The sequence below is a fragment of the Benincasa hispida genome, chromosome 1, assembly GCF_009727055.1.
Source record: "Benincasa hispida cultivar B227 chromosome 1, ASM972705v1, whole genome shotgun sequence".
NCBI classification, from domain to species: Eukaryota; Viridiplantae; Streptophyta; class Magnoliopsida; order Cucurbitales; family Cucurbitaceae; genus Benincasa; species Benincasa hispida.
In genome coordinates, this window is record NC_052349.1 from 47,440,953 (window position 1) to 47,458,464 (window position 17,512).

The following is a 17,512-nucleotide window of genomic DNA, read 5'->3' on the forward strand; positions in this document are numbered from 1 at the left end:
CTTGTGGTCCTGCTTTTAGTGTGGGTTCAATTGGATGAATCTGTCAAGTCAAGGTCAACGTACGTAGTAGCAAGGATGGTGCATCGCCTATTTCTCGTTCTCGCTCGGGAGCCAAAACGAAAACGCCTGCTACCTACTTTATTGGACCTTCGACCACGTATTCGACTCTTGTCGAATTGGAACCAACCACCCCAATCTAATAATAGGAGAAAATTTAGTTTCATTTTTGGAAAAATATAGAGAAAAATGGATTATCAGATGCTATGGTTTTAGCTAAAGAAATTACAAATGATATGGAAATACAACCAATATTTCGTTAAAAAATAATAATTCAAAGAAAAAAATGATTCGATGAGGATGTTACATTAAAGAAACATGATCACCAAAAGATTCTTTTAGAATTGATTACTTTTACTATATTATAGATCAAACAATTTCTTCACTTTAGATTTGAACAATTTCAAGTCTACGAAAATATCTTTAAATTTTTATTTGGTATGAAATTTTTAAAGTCATTAGATGATGATAATTTGGAAAGATATTGTATTAATCTTGAAATTACATTAGAACATGATACAATTTTTTATATTAACGGTTTAGATCTATATTTTGAATTAAAAATATTAAGAGAAGTCTTGTAAAATGAAATTGATTGTCCTATTAAAATATTAAATTATATAAAAAAGGTAAATATTTTTTCAAATACATATATTATTTATTGAATATTATTAACAATACGTTTTTGCTGAAAGAACTTTTCAAAATTAAAATTAATTAAATCTTATTTAAGGTCAATTATGTCACAAAAAGATTAAATGGATTGGCCATTGTTGAATGAGAAATTTTGGACCAATCACAAGTCATCACATCGTCGGCGAATTTCTAAATCATTGACTTTGGGTCCAATTAAAAGTTGACAAAAGTTGACACATATCCCGAATTGAATTGAAAACAAGTTTCGATGACGTCACGCGGATGAATCAGATGAGATTAAATTGGTCCAATTTGATATTACTATTTGAGCTTAAAGTCCAAACTACAAAAAAAAAAAAAAAAAAAAAAAAAAAAAAAAAAAAAAAAAGTTTAATTGGACCCAAATTTCTGCCCAAAACTAACTAATTAAGCCCAAGGGTCAGGCCCATGGACCAACCAAACCCACGAAGCCCACCTGAGAACTCTATAAATAGAGAAGTTCTCTTCATTTGTAAGGAGACCAAGAGAGAATTCACTAATAAGACTCCCAAAACTCCTGAAACTACACTTCTATGATGCACAAATACTCTTCCAAGACTTCTACAACTTTGAAAACATTAAATACTCTTTCCAAGACTTCTACACCTTTGAAAAATAAATACTCTTCCAAGACTTCTACACCTTTGAAAACATAAATACTCTTCCAAGACTTCTACACCTTTGAAAACATAAATACTCTTCCAAGACTTCTACGCCTTTGAAAACACAAATACTCTTCCAAGATTTCTACTTCAAGCTGCACTCCTATAAAGCAGAAGACCACACAAATACTTTTCCAAGACTTCTACTCCAAGCTTCCAAGACTTCTACTTCAAGAACGTTCGGTGCTTTCCTTCTCCAAGTCAAGCATATTCACCCAACTAAGAGAGAATCAGAGGATCAAGTATTAGAGATCGAACCACATCGCATCAAACTCCATCATCAACACCAACTCAAGTTCAATTCCACGAAATACGTTTCTCCGGAAACCTCGTGTGAACAGCCATATTATCCATTGAAAATGGTATATTAATGAACTTACATTATCAAAATTTAATACATAAGTTTGCATCTAAAAAAAAAAATAATAATAATTCTTGTATGAAAGTCTCTCTATCAATGTTTTGTCTTAGGCCTCATATGATCTCGAGCCACTCCTAGATACTACAAGCACTCGAGATTGATAATACAAGTATTATGTCAGTTGAATTATGTTTATATTTTTTTATAATTATTTTATGTTTAGTTTAATCCCTCCAATTTCAAACCGATAGCTATTTGGTTCTTAAATTAAAAAAAAAATATATATTTAAAGAGTCTATAAATTTTTTTTTCTTTATTGCTTAAAATGTATTAATAGATACAATTTTTTTTTTAAAAAAAAATAACTGATCTACTCTATTAGATATGAAGTAAAACTTTTTGTCTAACACACCCATACAATTGTGTAAGTCAATGATCTATTAAACACAAAATTGAAAATTCAAGGATCGATCATAACACACGATTGAAATTTTAGTTATCTATTAAACACTCTTTTCGAAGTTTAGGTATTGGATACCAAATTGAAAGCTTGTGACTTATTAAACATTTTCCAAAGTTGGTGGACCAAATAAACACAAATCTGAAAGCTCTTGAACTAAACTTGTAATTTAGGATCTGTTTAGATTGAATAGATTGAATAGATTGAATAGAGAAAATTTGTTTTTTTTTTCCTGAAAAATCATTTTTATTTAAACTCTTTTGATAAAAACTAATTTTACACTTTGAAAATGTTTTAAAAACTATTTCAAATAGTTGTTAAACACTTCAATTTTTTCATATTTATAAAATTAAATATTTAAACAGTTAAACTAAATACACCTTTAATCTAGTTAAATTACATATTTGTTTTTATACTTTGATTACATGGTTTGATTTTAAATTAGGTCAATCTTGTTTTTTTTTTTAAACGCAAAATTGACAAGGATCATATACAAAAATTTGGATGAGGTAGTATGATTTGACAATTAGTTGGATAAATTTTTGGATATTAATTGTTAAATTTCAATTAATTACCATCCTAATCAATGTACTCTAATTTAATCTATTCCAATAATAATCTAGCCTCATTTTTAATTTATCTATCTAATCACAATTGAAACTTTCTAAAGTGTTAGAAACTTGAGATATAATGTTCCAATATTGCAATTATAATCAAATATAAATGATTTGAATGATCTCTTGAATTTAAAATTTAACAAAGACTTTTAGCCTATTTGTTGTCTTTTATTTATTTTATTTTAAATGATTTCTTCTCAAAGATATTTATAATAATAGAATAAATCCCACATGGTACAATTTCGAACTCCAAAAACTTCAAACTTTGCTTGAGACCTAACTTTAAGGTCATTTTGCTCCACAAAGTCATAAAAGCCTCACCAATTTGTCCCACAAGTAGGATTTAATTTTTTTTTATTATATATTTTTTAAATTAAATTTAAATTCTAATCCAAACTAGAAAGTCTCATTTGATAACCATCTAATTTTTTATTTTCAGCTTTTTAACATTAAATTTTCAAACAAATTTTAAATGTTAAATGTTATCAAATAAGCATGTTTGAATTAACTTTTTAGGTGATTAAAAAAGTATTTTTGTCCATAAAGGTCAATTTAAACAAACTTTAATGAAATTGAACCTTAATTCTTTAGATTGATAATACAAGTTTATGTCAGTTGAACTATGTTCACACTGGACAATTAGAATTGTCCGTTAAATCATAAAACTGCATTTTTCTATTTTTTTTATTATATATATAATTAGATATTCATCTTATATTCCTTGAATAATTTGGAATCATATAATAAAATTACTTCTAAGTCTATGTTAAATGTAGATGACTTCGATTAAGATTTGGAATATTTTTATACAGTCAAATAGGATATTGAATTTTCAATTCACATTGTTCCTTCAGATAAAATTTTAGACTTTTATTTTCCTTCTTTTTTAAGCGAAGACAATTAATTTTGTAATTTACTAATGGTTTTCGAGAGCCTGTTAATTCTTCCGAATATTTGAGTGGTTTTGTTTTTAATTAGAGAAAAATATCCCTTTTCTTAGTCGAATTCTAAATAATAATAATAATATATTTATATTTTTTTAGGATTGATTTCAAATATAGTAAAAGGAACCAAAATATTTATAAATATAGCAAAATGTCTGTCTATTCGTGTCTATAATGAATAGATATTTGCTATATTTAAAAATATTTTCAACCGTTTTTTCATTTAAAATAATTTTAATGAATTTTGAGGTAGATAACAAAACAAATAAACTTTTGAGAAAAAAAAAGGATTTTCATATAAGCTTTCACTCTCAAGAACCAAAAACTAAAAAATAATACTTGGTATGATAGTGATTTAAGTTTTGAAAATTAAGCTTATAAATACTATTTCTATCCATAATATTCTATATTAGTTATCAACTTTTTTACTAATGTTCTAAAAAATCAAGCTAAGTTTTGAAAATCATTAAATTTGTTTTTGTTTTTAGAATTTGATTGAAATTCTAATATTTTCTTTAACAGAGGTGAAGACTATAATTTAAAAAAAAAAATTAGGAACAAGCCAGTATAAATTTGAAAAATAAAGAACTATAAGCCACATATACTCTAGGAAAAATACAATAAATCAATGGTAATTTGAAAAAGTGAGTCTCATATGATTAGGTTTCGTGTTGTTTACTTGTGTTCCGTATTCTATTGACATCTGGGGCCTACTTCCAAATATATAATAAAATGATGGAAACTGATTGACGGGTGAAGGGTGCTCAACCCGATTGCATTTAAAAATTATGTGGAATCCATTAGCCAATGTCGTTACAGTTACAACATGAGAATTATGAATTTGTTACATTTATTGTTATCGTTTGACCCTAAATGATAATGGTAATGGTAACAATAAATGTGACAGATTCATAATTCTAAGTAAACGTGTCAAACTGAGCATAACTCAATTGACATGTGAGTGCACTAAAAACCACGAGGTTTATAGTTTGAATCCCCTACCCCAATTGTACTCAAAAGAAAAAAAAAGTAAATATGATCAAAAGCAATCAAACAATGTTTGCGATTGTAACTCATTACGATTGATCTATTAGTGGAATCTCATTATGATTACATCAATTTTTATTAAGAATTGATAAATGTGGCCTAAAAACAAAATTGTTCTCGAACGTGGGCTAATAAATTATCAAACATGACCATTAAGTTTGGCAAGTGCTATTTTTCGGTGATCGATTAAAAGTAATGATGTTACATACTTATATACCAATTGAATGATGCCCATTAATTAAAGCACATATATTTGAATATCTACATACACACTCAATTGTTTTTAAGGCATAAAGAGTTTTAGTCACGTCAGATCAGAATAAAAGACAATTAAATCTAAGAATCAAGTGTTAATTTTGAACATAGTAGTTAAGATGAGTGGTTAGAGATGGAACTTTTCTATGTGTTAAATTTTGTTTAAGTTGACAATTATAAAAAATAATTTATAAACGTGAAAATTATTGGAACCTATTCCTAAAGGATTATTTTTAGTTTCATTCCTAAGAGATTTTTTCCTAAGTCTTATCTTTCGTACTTTTAGTTAAAGATGTTCGTGGGTTGAATTGGATTAAGTTGGGTTAAAACACTTTTTAGATCTAACCCAATTGTTTGGGTTGTAAATTTCTTCAATAAGGAACCCAATGCATCTAAATCTTGATAATTTTGGATTGGGTTGGTTCGGATTACTCGAGTCATTATTTAAAATTTTTGTTTTAAAAATAAACATCATGTTAAAATATAAAATAATTTAGTTAATTATCTTCTCATATAAAAAATAAGATTAGCAAATTAATTTTAAATGTATTATGAAAAATCTATTTCCACAATGTTAAAAAACTATTTTGAATTATTGGTGGTTATCTAAAAAGATCATAAAATTAAGTGAAACTAAAACAAATATAAGTATATATAATTGTATTGGAAGTTAAAAAAAACATAATTTTATTATTAATGATGAGTTTGAGTTGGTTTGGGTTATTTTTTGTGAATCCGTGAACCAACCTAACTCATAAAAATTTCATTTTTTTAACACAAAACCAACCTAAATGAATTCATAATCCAACTCAAATTGTAGGGTTGGATTGAGCTTATTGAATTTTTTGGATCATCAAATTTTTTTGAATACCCCTACTTTTAGATGGAAACAAACCTACAAACTCAAAATGTGGAGTATAACAGAAAATGTTCGAAGAATCAGCTGCCTTTCCTCTTCTGTACTCTTCTTTGACATCTTCTATTACGTCCCGAAGAGTGACGGGGACCAATTCAATCATGATGGTTAATCACTTTTTTAACCATAAGAGGGGACTGATTTTTCTTTCTAGGTCATGCGAAGGGGGCAATCACGAAACGGGCCTTCTTAGTGGACATGTTCATTTCTGTGGAATTTGATACCAGTTTCGACCCTTCGCTTGTTGACATCAATAGACAAAATTTCTCAATATGAGAGAGCCAACATAATTTTTTTAATAACTTTTCAATTTCATAAAATAATCTAAAATTTTAGAAAATGTTGAATAAGTAAATTACCTAGTAGATACTTTTAAAATTAGAAAATCTATCCAGACAAGACAAAAAAAGTTTTGAGACCCATTAACAAAACTCATCAATACAGAATTTTTGAAATTTGAGGACTAAGTTGGTAACTTTTAACCTAATAAAAAAAATGACATGAAATAAATGATACCCATTTAAAATTTCAATCTTTTCATTACAAATCTTTAGGTTCATTTTTCATTTACCAATCCAATTATAGTTCGAGACATATATTTTGAGATCAAATGTTAGAATCTCTATCTAAGTTGAACTAGAAAAAGATCAAAAATCACTTTTAGTTTTTTAAGTTTCATAGAGTCAACAAATCTTTGAACTTTGATTTGTAGTAATTTAGTCTTTGTACCTCGAATTTGTTAATAATTTAGTCATTATACTTTAGTTTGTAACAATTTAGTTCTTGTATTATCAAATTTTCTAACAATTTAATCCCTACTGTAAAAAAATTTATTAAGGAAATTAAATGTCGATTTTTATTATTTAACGATTTAGACTTGTAGCTTAAAAACCTACCGTGTCGTTTTCTTTTATTAAAATTGGAAAAAATTTATGGTCAAATTTATTTATTTTTTTGTGAAAAGTGGAAAAATATAAATTTATACGTTAAATTTTGGAAGTTGTATTAATTTAAACTATGAAGTAATAAAATAGACGGTGAGAAAATTGATGCATGAACATTTTTTAAATAAAATTTTAGTTAAAAATATAAATTAATTTATTTGTAAAAATTTAAATGATTTAATTGATAAAATTATAGATGTCGCACGATTTATCTGAATAAAATATAATGAAGAATATAAATGGATAGATTTACTGAAGTTTTAAGTTTAAATTAATTAAAAGAAAAACTCCGAATTCACACAACATTCATTTCAAATACTGTTTGGCATTACCCCACAAGTTAATGCAACCTTTCCTCTTTCATATTCTCTCTTCTCTCTCTTTCATTGGCCTTTCACTCTCTCTCTTTCCATTACAACTTTTCCACTTCCCTCAACAGACATCCCTCCTCTTTCTCCTCTTCTCTTCTTCTTCTTCCCCACTTCTTTCTAAAACCCCATTTTCAATTCTTCATTTTACAGTCCCTGATGATCGCACTAGCGTCAAGTTAAGAAGAGATCAAACCAAAAACCATCCCATCAATGGGTTCCTGTGCTTCAATCCATAGAAATTCCGATTCCGCCATGAAATTCAGACTTTCACTTGCCTCCAAAACCAACGATATGCCAATTCCCCCTTCACCCATCAAAGATAACAACACTCCCATCAACGCCAGCCTCTTCCCCAAATCTCAAACCTCCCCTTCTCACTTGGGTACTGCTCCTTTTCTTCTTCTTCTTCACTTTCTAATACTATAATCGCCTGTGTTTTCTTCTTTTTGTTCCGTTTCTCTTAATGATTTCTTGTTCATTTGTTTGAACTTTGATGCTTTACAATCACTGCCTCTTTACCCCACTCATCTCAGAAGCAAAATTATATGCGATCTAAAGTGTTTGCTTCTTGCGTGTCCCTGATTTGACTTTGATAGCTTTCACATGATCTAACCCTTTTTTCTTTTTCTAATTGAATATCTTATTGAATCATTGCCTTTTGGTTTTGGACATATATTGTTTAATTGCTATGATAAAGTTAATCTAGGGCCCATTTGTTTATATTATTTAAAAAAAACTGAGAAACCCATCTCTTTTCCATTGTAAATCTACAGATATTGATGAAAGGAAGGATTTTATTTTCCCCCCTTTCTTTTCTTTTTTTAATAATTATTCATTAAAATTAGAGAGACCCCAGATTTCTTTTCTTATGGTTTGATGATGAAAATTTGAGAAAGAATTGATACTGTTCTGTGTAATAGAGATGGAGAACGACTCTTTTGCTTTCTCCAGTGGAGGCTCTGTTTCCAATGAAGCTATGTATTGTTATCAGTGGATTTTGTGCTTAATTATTAACAGATAAAAAGCTTTAAGAGAAAAATAAGTGCAATCGAGATTTGTTAGTTAGTTTAGTTTACTGATTTTCAATCATATTGTACTGATCACATCTAGTCATTTATAAAACACCTTTGTGTTTATTACTTGATTCTATTATTACTTTTTGAACTTTAAAATAAAGGGGTTTGTTTCCTTTGATTTGTGTTTCTTATAATTTGTTGCATAGTGGTGTTAGATTAGATTATGTATGTCCCTGTTCTGATAAGGATGTTGTCATGAGTTTCTCTGCATCTCACATGAAGCATGCTAGAGTTCTTGGAAAGTGAGGAATGCTTACTGTACTCTACAGACTTCAAGGGTTCTCATTTATTAAGCTTGAACTCAGGAACTTGAAGAGCTTCTCCCGCACATCTTAAGTCGTTATCAACAGGACTGCATTTTCGGGCAAATTTATAACTATTCCTAGATGCTAGTTTATTACTAGTTTAGTTTGGTCCTACCTATTTGGTTTTTGGGGGTATGCAATCAATTTCCTTGTATAGTCTTTATCAGAGGAAGGAGAAAATGATGGATGGAAGTAAGACTTTTCTTCCTAGAATGCATAGTAGAAGCAGTTTCTGTTCTAGGATTTCTTTCACAAGGATGTTTGTAACTCAGTTCCATTGAGAACACATGTTTATTTACTCATCCTTTCTATGTTTGGAGTTCCAAACTTTTATTGTTATGATGTGGTGACCCAAGCCGTTTACGATCGAACTTGAAAAGTTTTTGTTGTGTTGACTTTGAGATTGTGGCTTTCATAGGCTACTACTATCAAAACTCTTTCTAGCTTATATTTGTCATAGTGAGTTTTTTCTTTTATGTCCTCTATTGCAAGTGTTTTTCACACTAGTCCATTTTTTTTTTATCTCACAATCTATTTTTGTATAAACTCTGAAATGGCTGTTATATGAAAGAAGCAAGTTGACAATAGAGCTTTATGCTGTTCTCTCATAGGTAGCAAAGATGAAGCGTTTTTCGATTCTCGAGGCTGGTTGGATTCGGATTGTGAAGATGATTTCTACAGTGTCAATGGTGGTAAGTAGACATTGGAATTCTTTATATGCTGTTTGCCTTATTCATCTCCTCTCCTAGAGTATTCAATTGCAATGGCTGCAGATTTCACTCCTTCACGAGGAAACACTCCGGTACACTCCAGCTTCTCCTTTGGTACTCCTCGGATCAATCAAGTTCATGTCGTTGATGATCGAACTCCAATCGCCATTCCTGAACCATCACCAACAGGAAAGAAGAAGCTGGCTGATCTTTTCAGGGAGAGCTCTAGAAATGGCACAGACATACAAGCCAAACCAACTCTAAATGAACTTGCCTTGCAGTCGAATCCCGAAACGCCTTACATGTCAGGAACAAACTCCGTATGCAGCAGCGAGAGGACCCCAAATGGAGATGTCTTGAGTGAGAAGGAGAGGCCATTTGGATCTGTACAATGCTGCCTCCCGAGCTTGGGATCATGCCGTAGCTTCGGTGACCGGAGGAAGAAGGCGAGTCCTGCCATAGCCGTATAATACAAGCTTCGAAACATGCCATAAGCTGCGAAATCCCCTCTGATTCTGCCATTAAGACACCCCAAAGCTCATGGAGCTCACAATTGTTCACAAATGTGTAAAGTTCTGAAATATCAGATACAGATGCAGCAGCAGTGATCCATAGCATATCAGAATATTGCTGTTGTTGAAGGCAATGGTTATATATATACATACATATATATGTCAGACTCCTAGTACAGTATCTCATATCATATCAGAATATGTAAGAAAACATAGAGGAGAGAGGAAAAGGAAAGGGAAGTAAAGTAATATGACTCTTTTTTTTGGCACCTTAAGTTTGTTTCTTACTATGAGAATTATAATAAACAGCCTATGTGTTAGTTAATAAAAGAAAAATAAATTAATTATTATTATAAATATTATAGAAAATAGATGTTCATTAGATGCTCATACTTAGTGTCTATTGACCATTGTCATGTTCCAATTTTTTCAAAGTGTTGTCAATGTGTCTTGTAAATACTCATTATTAGTGTCTATGTAATTCATCTTCTACTTGCTAAATTGTCTATAATTAGTAGCATTTGGTGAGTTTTGAAATACACACATTGGGCAAATTCCAAAAAGTTTAGAGAAAGTGGAGAAATCCATAATTTATTATTTTATTTACTACTGTTATTTATTTTATTTTATTTTATGTATTTATATATATTATGTTTAATGTATTTTAATAGATTTATTCCACATATTTATGTTATATTTATTTATTTTAATATTATATTTTATTGGCATTTGTGTTCCCGTTGTGCTCCTCAAATTCATAACACGTTATCAGCACGAGCTCCTGTCGTTTTTTTCGCTAAAGGTAAGCCTTAAAAGGATGTCGGTTTTTCCCTCTTCGTTATAATTAATTCATTTAATGTTATTTTGCATATTTAATTATCTATTAAATTTCTAACATAAATACAATATTTTATGATAGTGTTGCATGACAAATCTCATAAAATTAGAATTTTCCGCCCTTGATATTAACGACAATAATTATTTGTCATGGGTGCTTGATGTCGAAATCCACCTGGATGCTATGAATCTTGGAGAGACTATTAAAGAAATAAATACATCACAAAACAAAAACTATGATTTTTCTTCGTCATCATCTCCATTAGGGATTGAAAATAGAGTATTCTATAATAAAAGATCTCCATATCATGTGGAAAAATTTGAAAGAGAGTTATGATCATAAAACTAGTTATCTTCCTAAAACTCGTTATGAGTGGATGCACTTGAGGCTATAGGATTTTAAATAAGTTTGTGATTACAACTTCACATTATTTAAAATTAGTTTGAAATTGTTATTATGCGGAGAGAAAATTATAGATGTTGATATGTTAGAGAAGACATTTTCTACATTTCATATCTCGAATATGCTCTTGCAACAAGAATATCAAGAGAAAAGTTTTAAACAGTATTCTAAATTAATTTCATGTCTTCTCGTGGTCAAACAAAATAATGAGTTATTGATGAAAAATCATGAATCTCGATCAACCGAAACAACACCATTCCCTGAAGTGAATGTTGTGAATTTTAATAATAATCGTGGTCGTGGTCGTGATCGAGGTCGTGACCGTGGTAGAGGAAGAAAAAATTATTATTTTCGTGGTGGTCATTCTAATCATTCAAATTTCAAAAGAACAACACAGAATGATGATCACAAAGGAAAATTCCCACAAGATAAGAGTTCAAAAAGTGTTGAAAATAAATGCTTTCGATGCAGAATGACTGGGCACTAATCATGTACTTGTCGTACATCAAAACACTTAGTTAAGCTCTATCAAACCTCCCTAAAAGAAAAAGAGAAAAATGTGAAAACAAATTTTACATACCAGGGTAGTGACACATTTGAACCATCCCATATGACAATTTTAGATATGACAAACTTCTTTGAATCTTTTGAAGGAAAAAGAATCGATGGAACATCAAGTATTTCGTTTGATTTTCAAAATATATAGATTTAATGTTTTTCTTCATCTTCATGTTTTTTTTCCTCTTCTCTTAGTAGATGTTAACCTTTGTATATTCCAAATATTGTTTTTCTTATTGTAATTATTTTCTTTTAATGAAAAAACCTGGATCATTTTCATATGCTGGATGACTAAAAAATGAGTAAAGAAAATCTATGTCTGGTAGACAATGCAATTACACATACAATGTCACACCCTCTTCCAGATTACCCTCTTATTCCTGAAGAGAATGTGACGATAGTAGTTACCAACCATTTTGTGGCACCTACTACCAGACTAGCCTCCATAACCTGCTTAAGGAACCCTGAATCCCATATATAACATTCAGTAAACTAAGAAAACTTTAAAAACAACCTCATAACACCAGGATCCAATACACAACATAAATACATCACAATAATAATTATAAAGTTCAATGGGTCCTAACATTCTTCACTAGTTCCTAGCATGGACAACACATATGTACAGACATAGACAAAATAGACATCTAGAACGTCAGCTTAGTCTTTGAGCTTGTCTTGAGTCCTTGAGTGGTAGAGCAGTTAACCTTTGGGGAGATGACTACTACTTGAGGAAAAAGAAAACATTTGAAAGAATGAGCTACTAACCCAGTGAGTGACTGTGAAACTTAATCATCATGCTTTAAACTGAAAACTGCCAAGCAAACTCATACTTAAAACTTTTAAACATAGAATCTATTAAAACATCATAACTCCTCTTAAATCTTGTTGAGAGAGAACCCTTTTGTTCAATCCCCTAACCTTTATCCTTAGTTGGTGTAGAGTAATCTCATCACAACTAATGTTAATTCTACCTACGTGCACGTGGTAATAACTAAATATCGTCATACTTTAGGTACTACGGCCCGGATACCTTCTCAATCCTATTGTCCCCCAGTATCGGGTTCATCATAATCATCATAAAAACTTACTCATTAGAACATGTATAAAAGCAAAGTAGCATGAAATATATGCTTAAACATCCTTATCATATAATCATGAACTTCCAATGCATGCTAGTAACATAAAGTATATAAATACTTGAACATGCTTTCATAACTTCTTTAAACTAAGTCATGCGTTAATAGGCACTTTCAAAACTAGATTGCTTGGACCTGCCTTAAACATTCTTATACATAGAGCTAGCATGAGTCTGAACTTTTAAGTAAAACATGAGTTTACTAAAACATTGGAAAAACATTTAGTTTCGTCACTCACAACCTTATGCATCCTTTCTAGGGTTGATAAGTCTTCCTTATTGGCGTTAACCTTGTGGAAATGATAAACATATTTTGTCAATGCTATTAGTCTCCTCATGAGACTAACTCATATAAACAAGCTTAACATTCAACTTAGAACATCATCCTTAAGCTCAACGCATACCTTCCTTATGCGTTCAACACTTAGAAAATTCTTGATTTGTAAAGCTTAGCTATACTGCCAACAATGCCATACAAGGTGTCAACGCATGCCCATGCGTCCACTCAACTGCACGCCACAGTTGCATCACCTTAATACCAACACGTGCCCTATTGCCCACAATGCAACCCTTATGCCCATGTCTCGCATACGCACTGGCGCAATGTCTCGTGTCAACCTTTCCTTGCGCGTGCCTGCAACATGCCAATTGAGCTACTTTCTTGCTCAACGGTTGTAGCTACCTGTTTATTCAAATAAAGAATTCCAGATCATCTTTGAGCTCGAATAACTTATTTTTCAGACATTTTCTTGAAAACTTTCCTTCTACAAACTTGTTAAAAACTATCTTAAATTGCTTACCTTAAAATTTGAGCTTCAAATTCCTCGTGATCTGAATCATTCGATCTCTACTACTGGCCCAAATTCATCCAAGAGTCTGACCTTCTTAATGAATCCTTCATATTTCAACTTGAATCTCTAAGAATTTATTCTCAGCAACCTAGGGTCGTCAAATACACTCCCCACTCGTTCAAATGGCTTTGAAATCACCTCTTTTGCACAAGTAGACAGCTCAAACTGACCCTTTGAATTGAGGTCTTCTTTTTATATTATGAACTGCATGCCCCCTTTTAAACCTTAGGCTTCCATCTCACCCACTAAGTGGGTTTAATTCTCCTAATCTTGACAGCTGACCCACAGCTAGCCACTTAAGTCAGTGATTAAGCTGAGAACTCCCTTTAATCCAACGTATGATTCTTTAATTCATCGCAAGGTACACTCGACATTCGTTTCTACCTGGTCAATGCATACCTCGACGACTCTTGTGCCCATCACCTTGTCCCTTGGTCGCCACATGGCTTTCTCGCACGCAGCCCTTCGCTTAGCCAACACACACTATAGTCCCATCGCCTAGGCATCTTGCCATGCCGCACGCATCCATGCCCATCTAACCTTAACATAAGGCTTGGCCATTGCATAGCTCATGCCCAATGCATGGTACTCCCTTCGGCCAACACTTAGCCGTCTACTCCTTGCCTCACACCCAACATGCGCTCAACTAACCTAAAAAATGCTTAGGTTGCTGGATACCTCAATAAGCCTTTCAACCCAAAGCTTCCATATTTAGCCAATTTTCCTTCTTTTAACCATACATACTTACACTTTAACATCCGAGAACCAAAATATTCTAGACTCATAATATTTTTATTCTTCTTCAAGCTTCTTCCCTACAACATAATATTAACTCATTCTTAATCTTAATTAACATACTAATTAACATGCTTAAGTAGAGAAAATAGGGTTCGGGGTTTACACACATTACTTATAAATAGAAAATATTTTTCCAAACTGACAATGCTGGAAGCAAAAGTTAATACGATATCACTTTCTTCAAACCTGATTGAAGGCTTTGAAAAGAAAATATTATTTTGCCTAGAGGAATAAAATTTACAATTGACAATTCATTGTTCTCTAGTCAATCAAAGAGAAATCTACTTAGTTTTAAAGATATACATTGCAATGGTTATCATATTGAGACTGGTAGTAAGAATAATGTGGAATATCTATATATCATATCTACTATCTCAAATGAAAAACGTATACTACAAGAGTTGCCTGCTTTATCTTCTAGATTACATTATATTCAAACAGAGTAATTGAAACATATTCAACAACGAACCTGAAGTTCATAGGTCCAAACATATTTACAATTTGGCAAACCGATTGGATCATCCAAGATCTATAATGATGAGAAGAATTACTGAAAATTCAAATGGACATCCATTGAAAAGCCAGAAGATTCTTTAATTTAATGAATTATCATGTGATGCTTGCTCTCAAGGAAAATTGATAATTAGATCATCACCAGCTAAAGTAGGGATTGAATCACCTGCATTTTTAGAATGAATTCATGGTGATATATGTGGACCTATTTGTTGGGGTTTGTGCCCTAAAGTCTCGTGTCTAGTAATTTGTAAACAACTTTGTAGGGACACTTGTGATGTATAATATAAATGATATTTACTTCATTACTTGACTTTGCACATTTAGATGTTTTTTTATTTTACCACAAACCAATAAACTTAATATCCACTGGTTATCTATATGTACTTAAGCATGTATGTGGTACTACAAGTGGATCATGTCTTGAGTGATAACCAAAATGGTCTGTAGTATATGGATATAGGAGGGAACCTTATCCTGGTAATGCTACGAATGCGGCACGCTTTGTAGAATGGTAACAGGTTATGACTTGTCATAGATGGTCTGATTCTGATCATTCGTGTAGGGGACATGCGAGCGGGGCGTCCTATACAAAGGTTTGTATAAGACCTGACTACGAATTGTTAACGTCTCGTTAAATAACACCGTTTATAGCTGAGACTTTACTTCACTAGGACGACCATAGTAACATGACCTCAATCTCGAGTGAAGTTGGGAAACTCCTGGTATTGAGGGTGGTCCTTTGATTTGCATGGGTGCGAGTGGCACGAACGCCAATCAAACCTACATTTTAAGGATTCGTCTGATTTGGGAGCTGGGATCAGCTACACAATATGAAATTCACTCATTCCCTGAGGTAGGGTTAAGTAGATAGATAGTCCCTTAAGGGTTGATTCCAGGGCTTGAATGATGTGGCGCACACACCTTCTCATGGTCCGAGAGGTGTTCATACATAGTGGGACTATGTTGCATTTGTTCATTAGAGAGATTAGTGGTACTTAAGGAGGAAGATGTAATTACAAGGGCAAAACGGTAAATTGACCTGCTGCAATTACAAGCATCTATGAAGGGTCATCGTACTAAGATTGGTTATTTCCAATGGACATAGAAATATATCTATGGCAAGAAGAGTTCAACTGTAGATCTTTAGTGGAATGCCTGACAGTAATAAATGGTGGATTATCGTGACTAAAGAGTTTAGTCAGCTATTACGTACACATTGGAGTTCGACCATAGGTCCATAAGGTCCTCTTGGTAGCTTGGATACAAGTTGAGAGTCAGTTTTGGGTCAATTTAAAATGTTCAAATTGATAAGAGGGAGTTCGATTATATATGATATAATTGAACGAGTTAATTAATATGATATAATTAACTTTATGTATGAGATACATTAATTTGGAGGAAATTGGATATAAATGTGATTTATATCTAGTAGAGGAAAAATATTATAATTAATATATGATATTAATTTATAAGTTATGAATGTGATAAGATCACATTCATTGGACGGTTATAAAGGAAATGGGAAGGCGCCTCTTCGTTCTAAATAATGGATGAGTGCATTATAAATAACAGACGGTGTGTTGATCTCAGTGTGCGTGGATATTATGGAAAAGATAATGTCATCGTTAAGAAAATCAGTGCCTATATGATAGTGACTGCACGATCGCTTACATATACGATATTGCTAAGCGATCGCATACCGATTACACCGTCGTGCACTATTTTCTAAACAATCATTTACCTTTTTCCTAAGTGAATGTTTAGCTCTCGATATTTACTAATCGGTCATATAGATGATCGTTTAGTTTTTCCTATGCGATCGTTTAGACGATCGCTCACCCTTTTCCTACACGATCTTTTAGACGATCGTTTACCTTTTCCTACATGATCGTTTAGACGATCGCTTATTTTTACTACCTGATCGTATACTGCACCTAAACGATCAAGCATATTGTCTATGTGATAAACGACCGCATCTCCCACTTGCTCGATCATTTTGTACGGTCTTTCTTCCTCCTTCCCTCTACCAAATTTGAACAAATCCCACACTTTGGATTCTCACTCCAAGAATAATGAGGGCTCTGAGTGGTGTTGTCTTCTCCGTTTCCTGTTCGAGTGGTGATTGTTTGAGGTAGACGGTTGGGCTTCAGACTCGTTGTGAAGAAGAAATCTTCATCTGGTATGATTTCTTGATCCTTTAGCATTCTGAAAGTATGTTTGAATGTATATGCGATAATTCTATCACAATGAATTGGAAAGATCCGCTTCCGCTCGTAGGTACTATTGAATAAGAGTTCCTTCACTATTAACCCACCGAGTGGACCATTTAGATATTTTATGGTATTATGGACACATCCAGCAGATGGCCACATGTGTGCTTATTATCAAGTCGAAATCTTGCATTTGCAAGATTACTTGCTCAAAAAATTAAATTAAGAGCCTGATTATATAATTAAGACTATTCGTCTTGATAATGCTGGTGAATTTATATCTCAAACT

At 31.9% G+C, this 17,512-nt stretch overlaps 1 protein-coding gene across 1 annotated transcript; it reads left to right on the plus strand.

Moving 5' to 3' along the window:
• The first annotated feature begins 7,283 nt into the window (after window positions 1–7,283).
• On the plus strand, window positions 7,284–10,269 carry LOC120088078 (uncharacterized protein At3g27210-like). Its single transcript, XM_039045126.1, has 3 exons — window positions 7,284–7,691; window positions 9,302–9,382; window positions 9,464–10,269. The coding sequence occupies exons 1-3, from the start codon at window positions 7,520–7,522 to the stop codon at window positions 9,868–9,870; spliced, it is 660 nt and encodes a 219-aa protein (XP_038901054.1). The 5' UTR covers window positions 7,284–7,519; the 3' UTR covers window positions 9,871–10,269.
• Window positions 10,270–17,512: the final 7,243 nt, after the last annotated feature.

Coding starts and splice junctions, on each gene's coding strand:
- LOC120088078 (XM_039045126.1), top strand. CDS start 7,520: ATGGGTTCCTGTGCTTCAATCCATAGAAATTCCGATTCCGCCATGAAA. Junction 7,692..9,301: donor AACCTCCCCTTCTCACTTGG/GTACTGCTCCTT, acceptor GTTCTCTCATAG/GTAGCAAAGATGAAGCGTTT. Junction 9,383..9,463: donor TTTCTACAGTGTCAATGGTG/GTAAGTAGACAT, acceptor CAATGGCTGCAG/ATTTCACTCCTTCACGAGGA.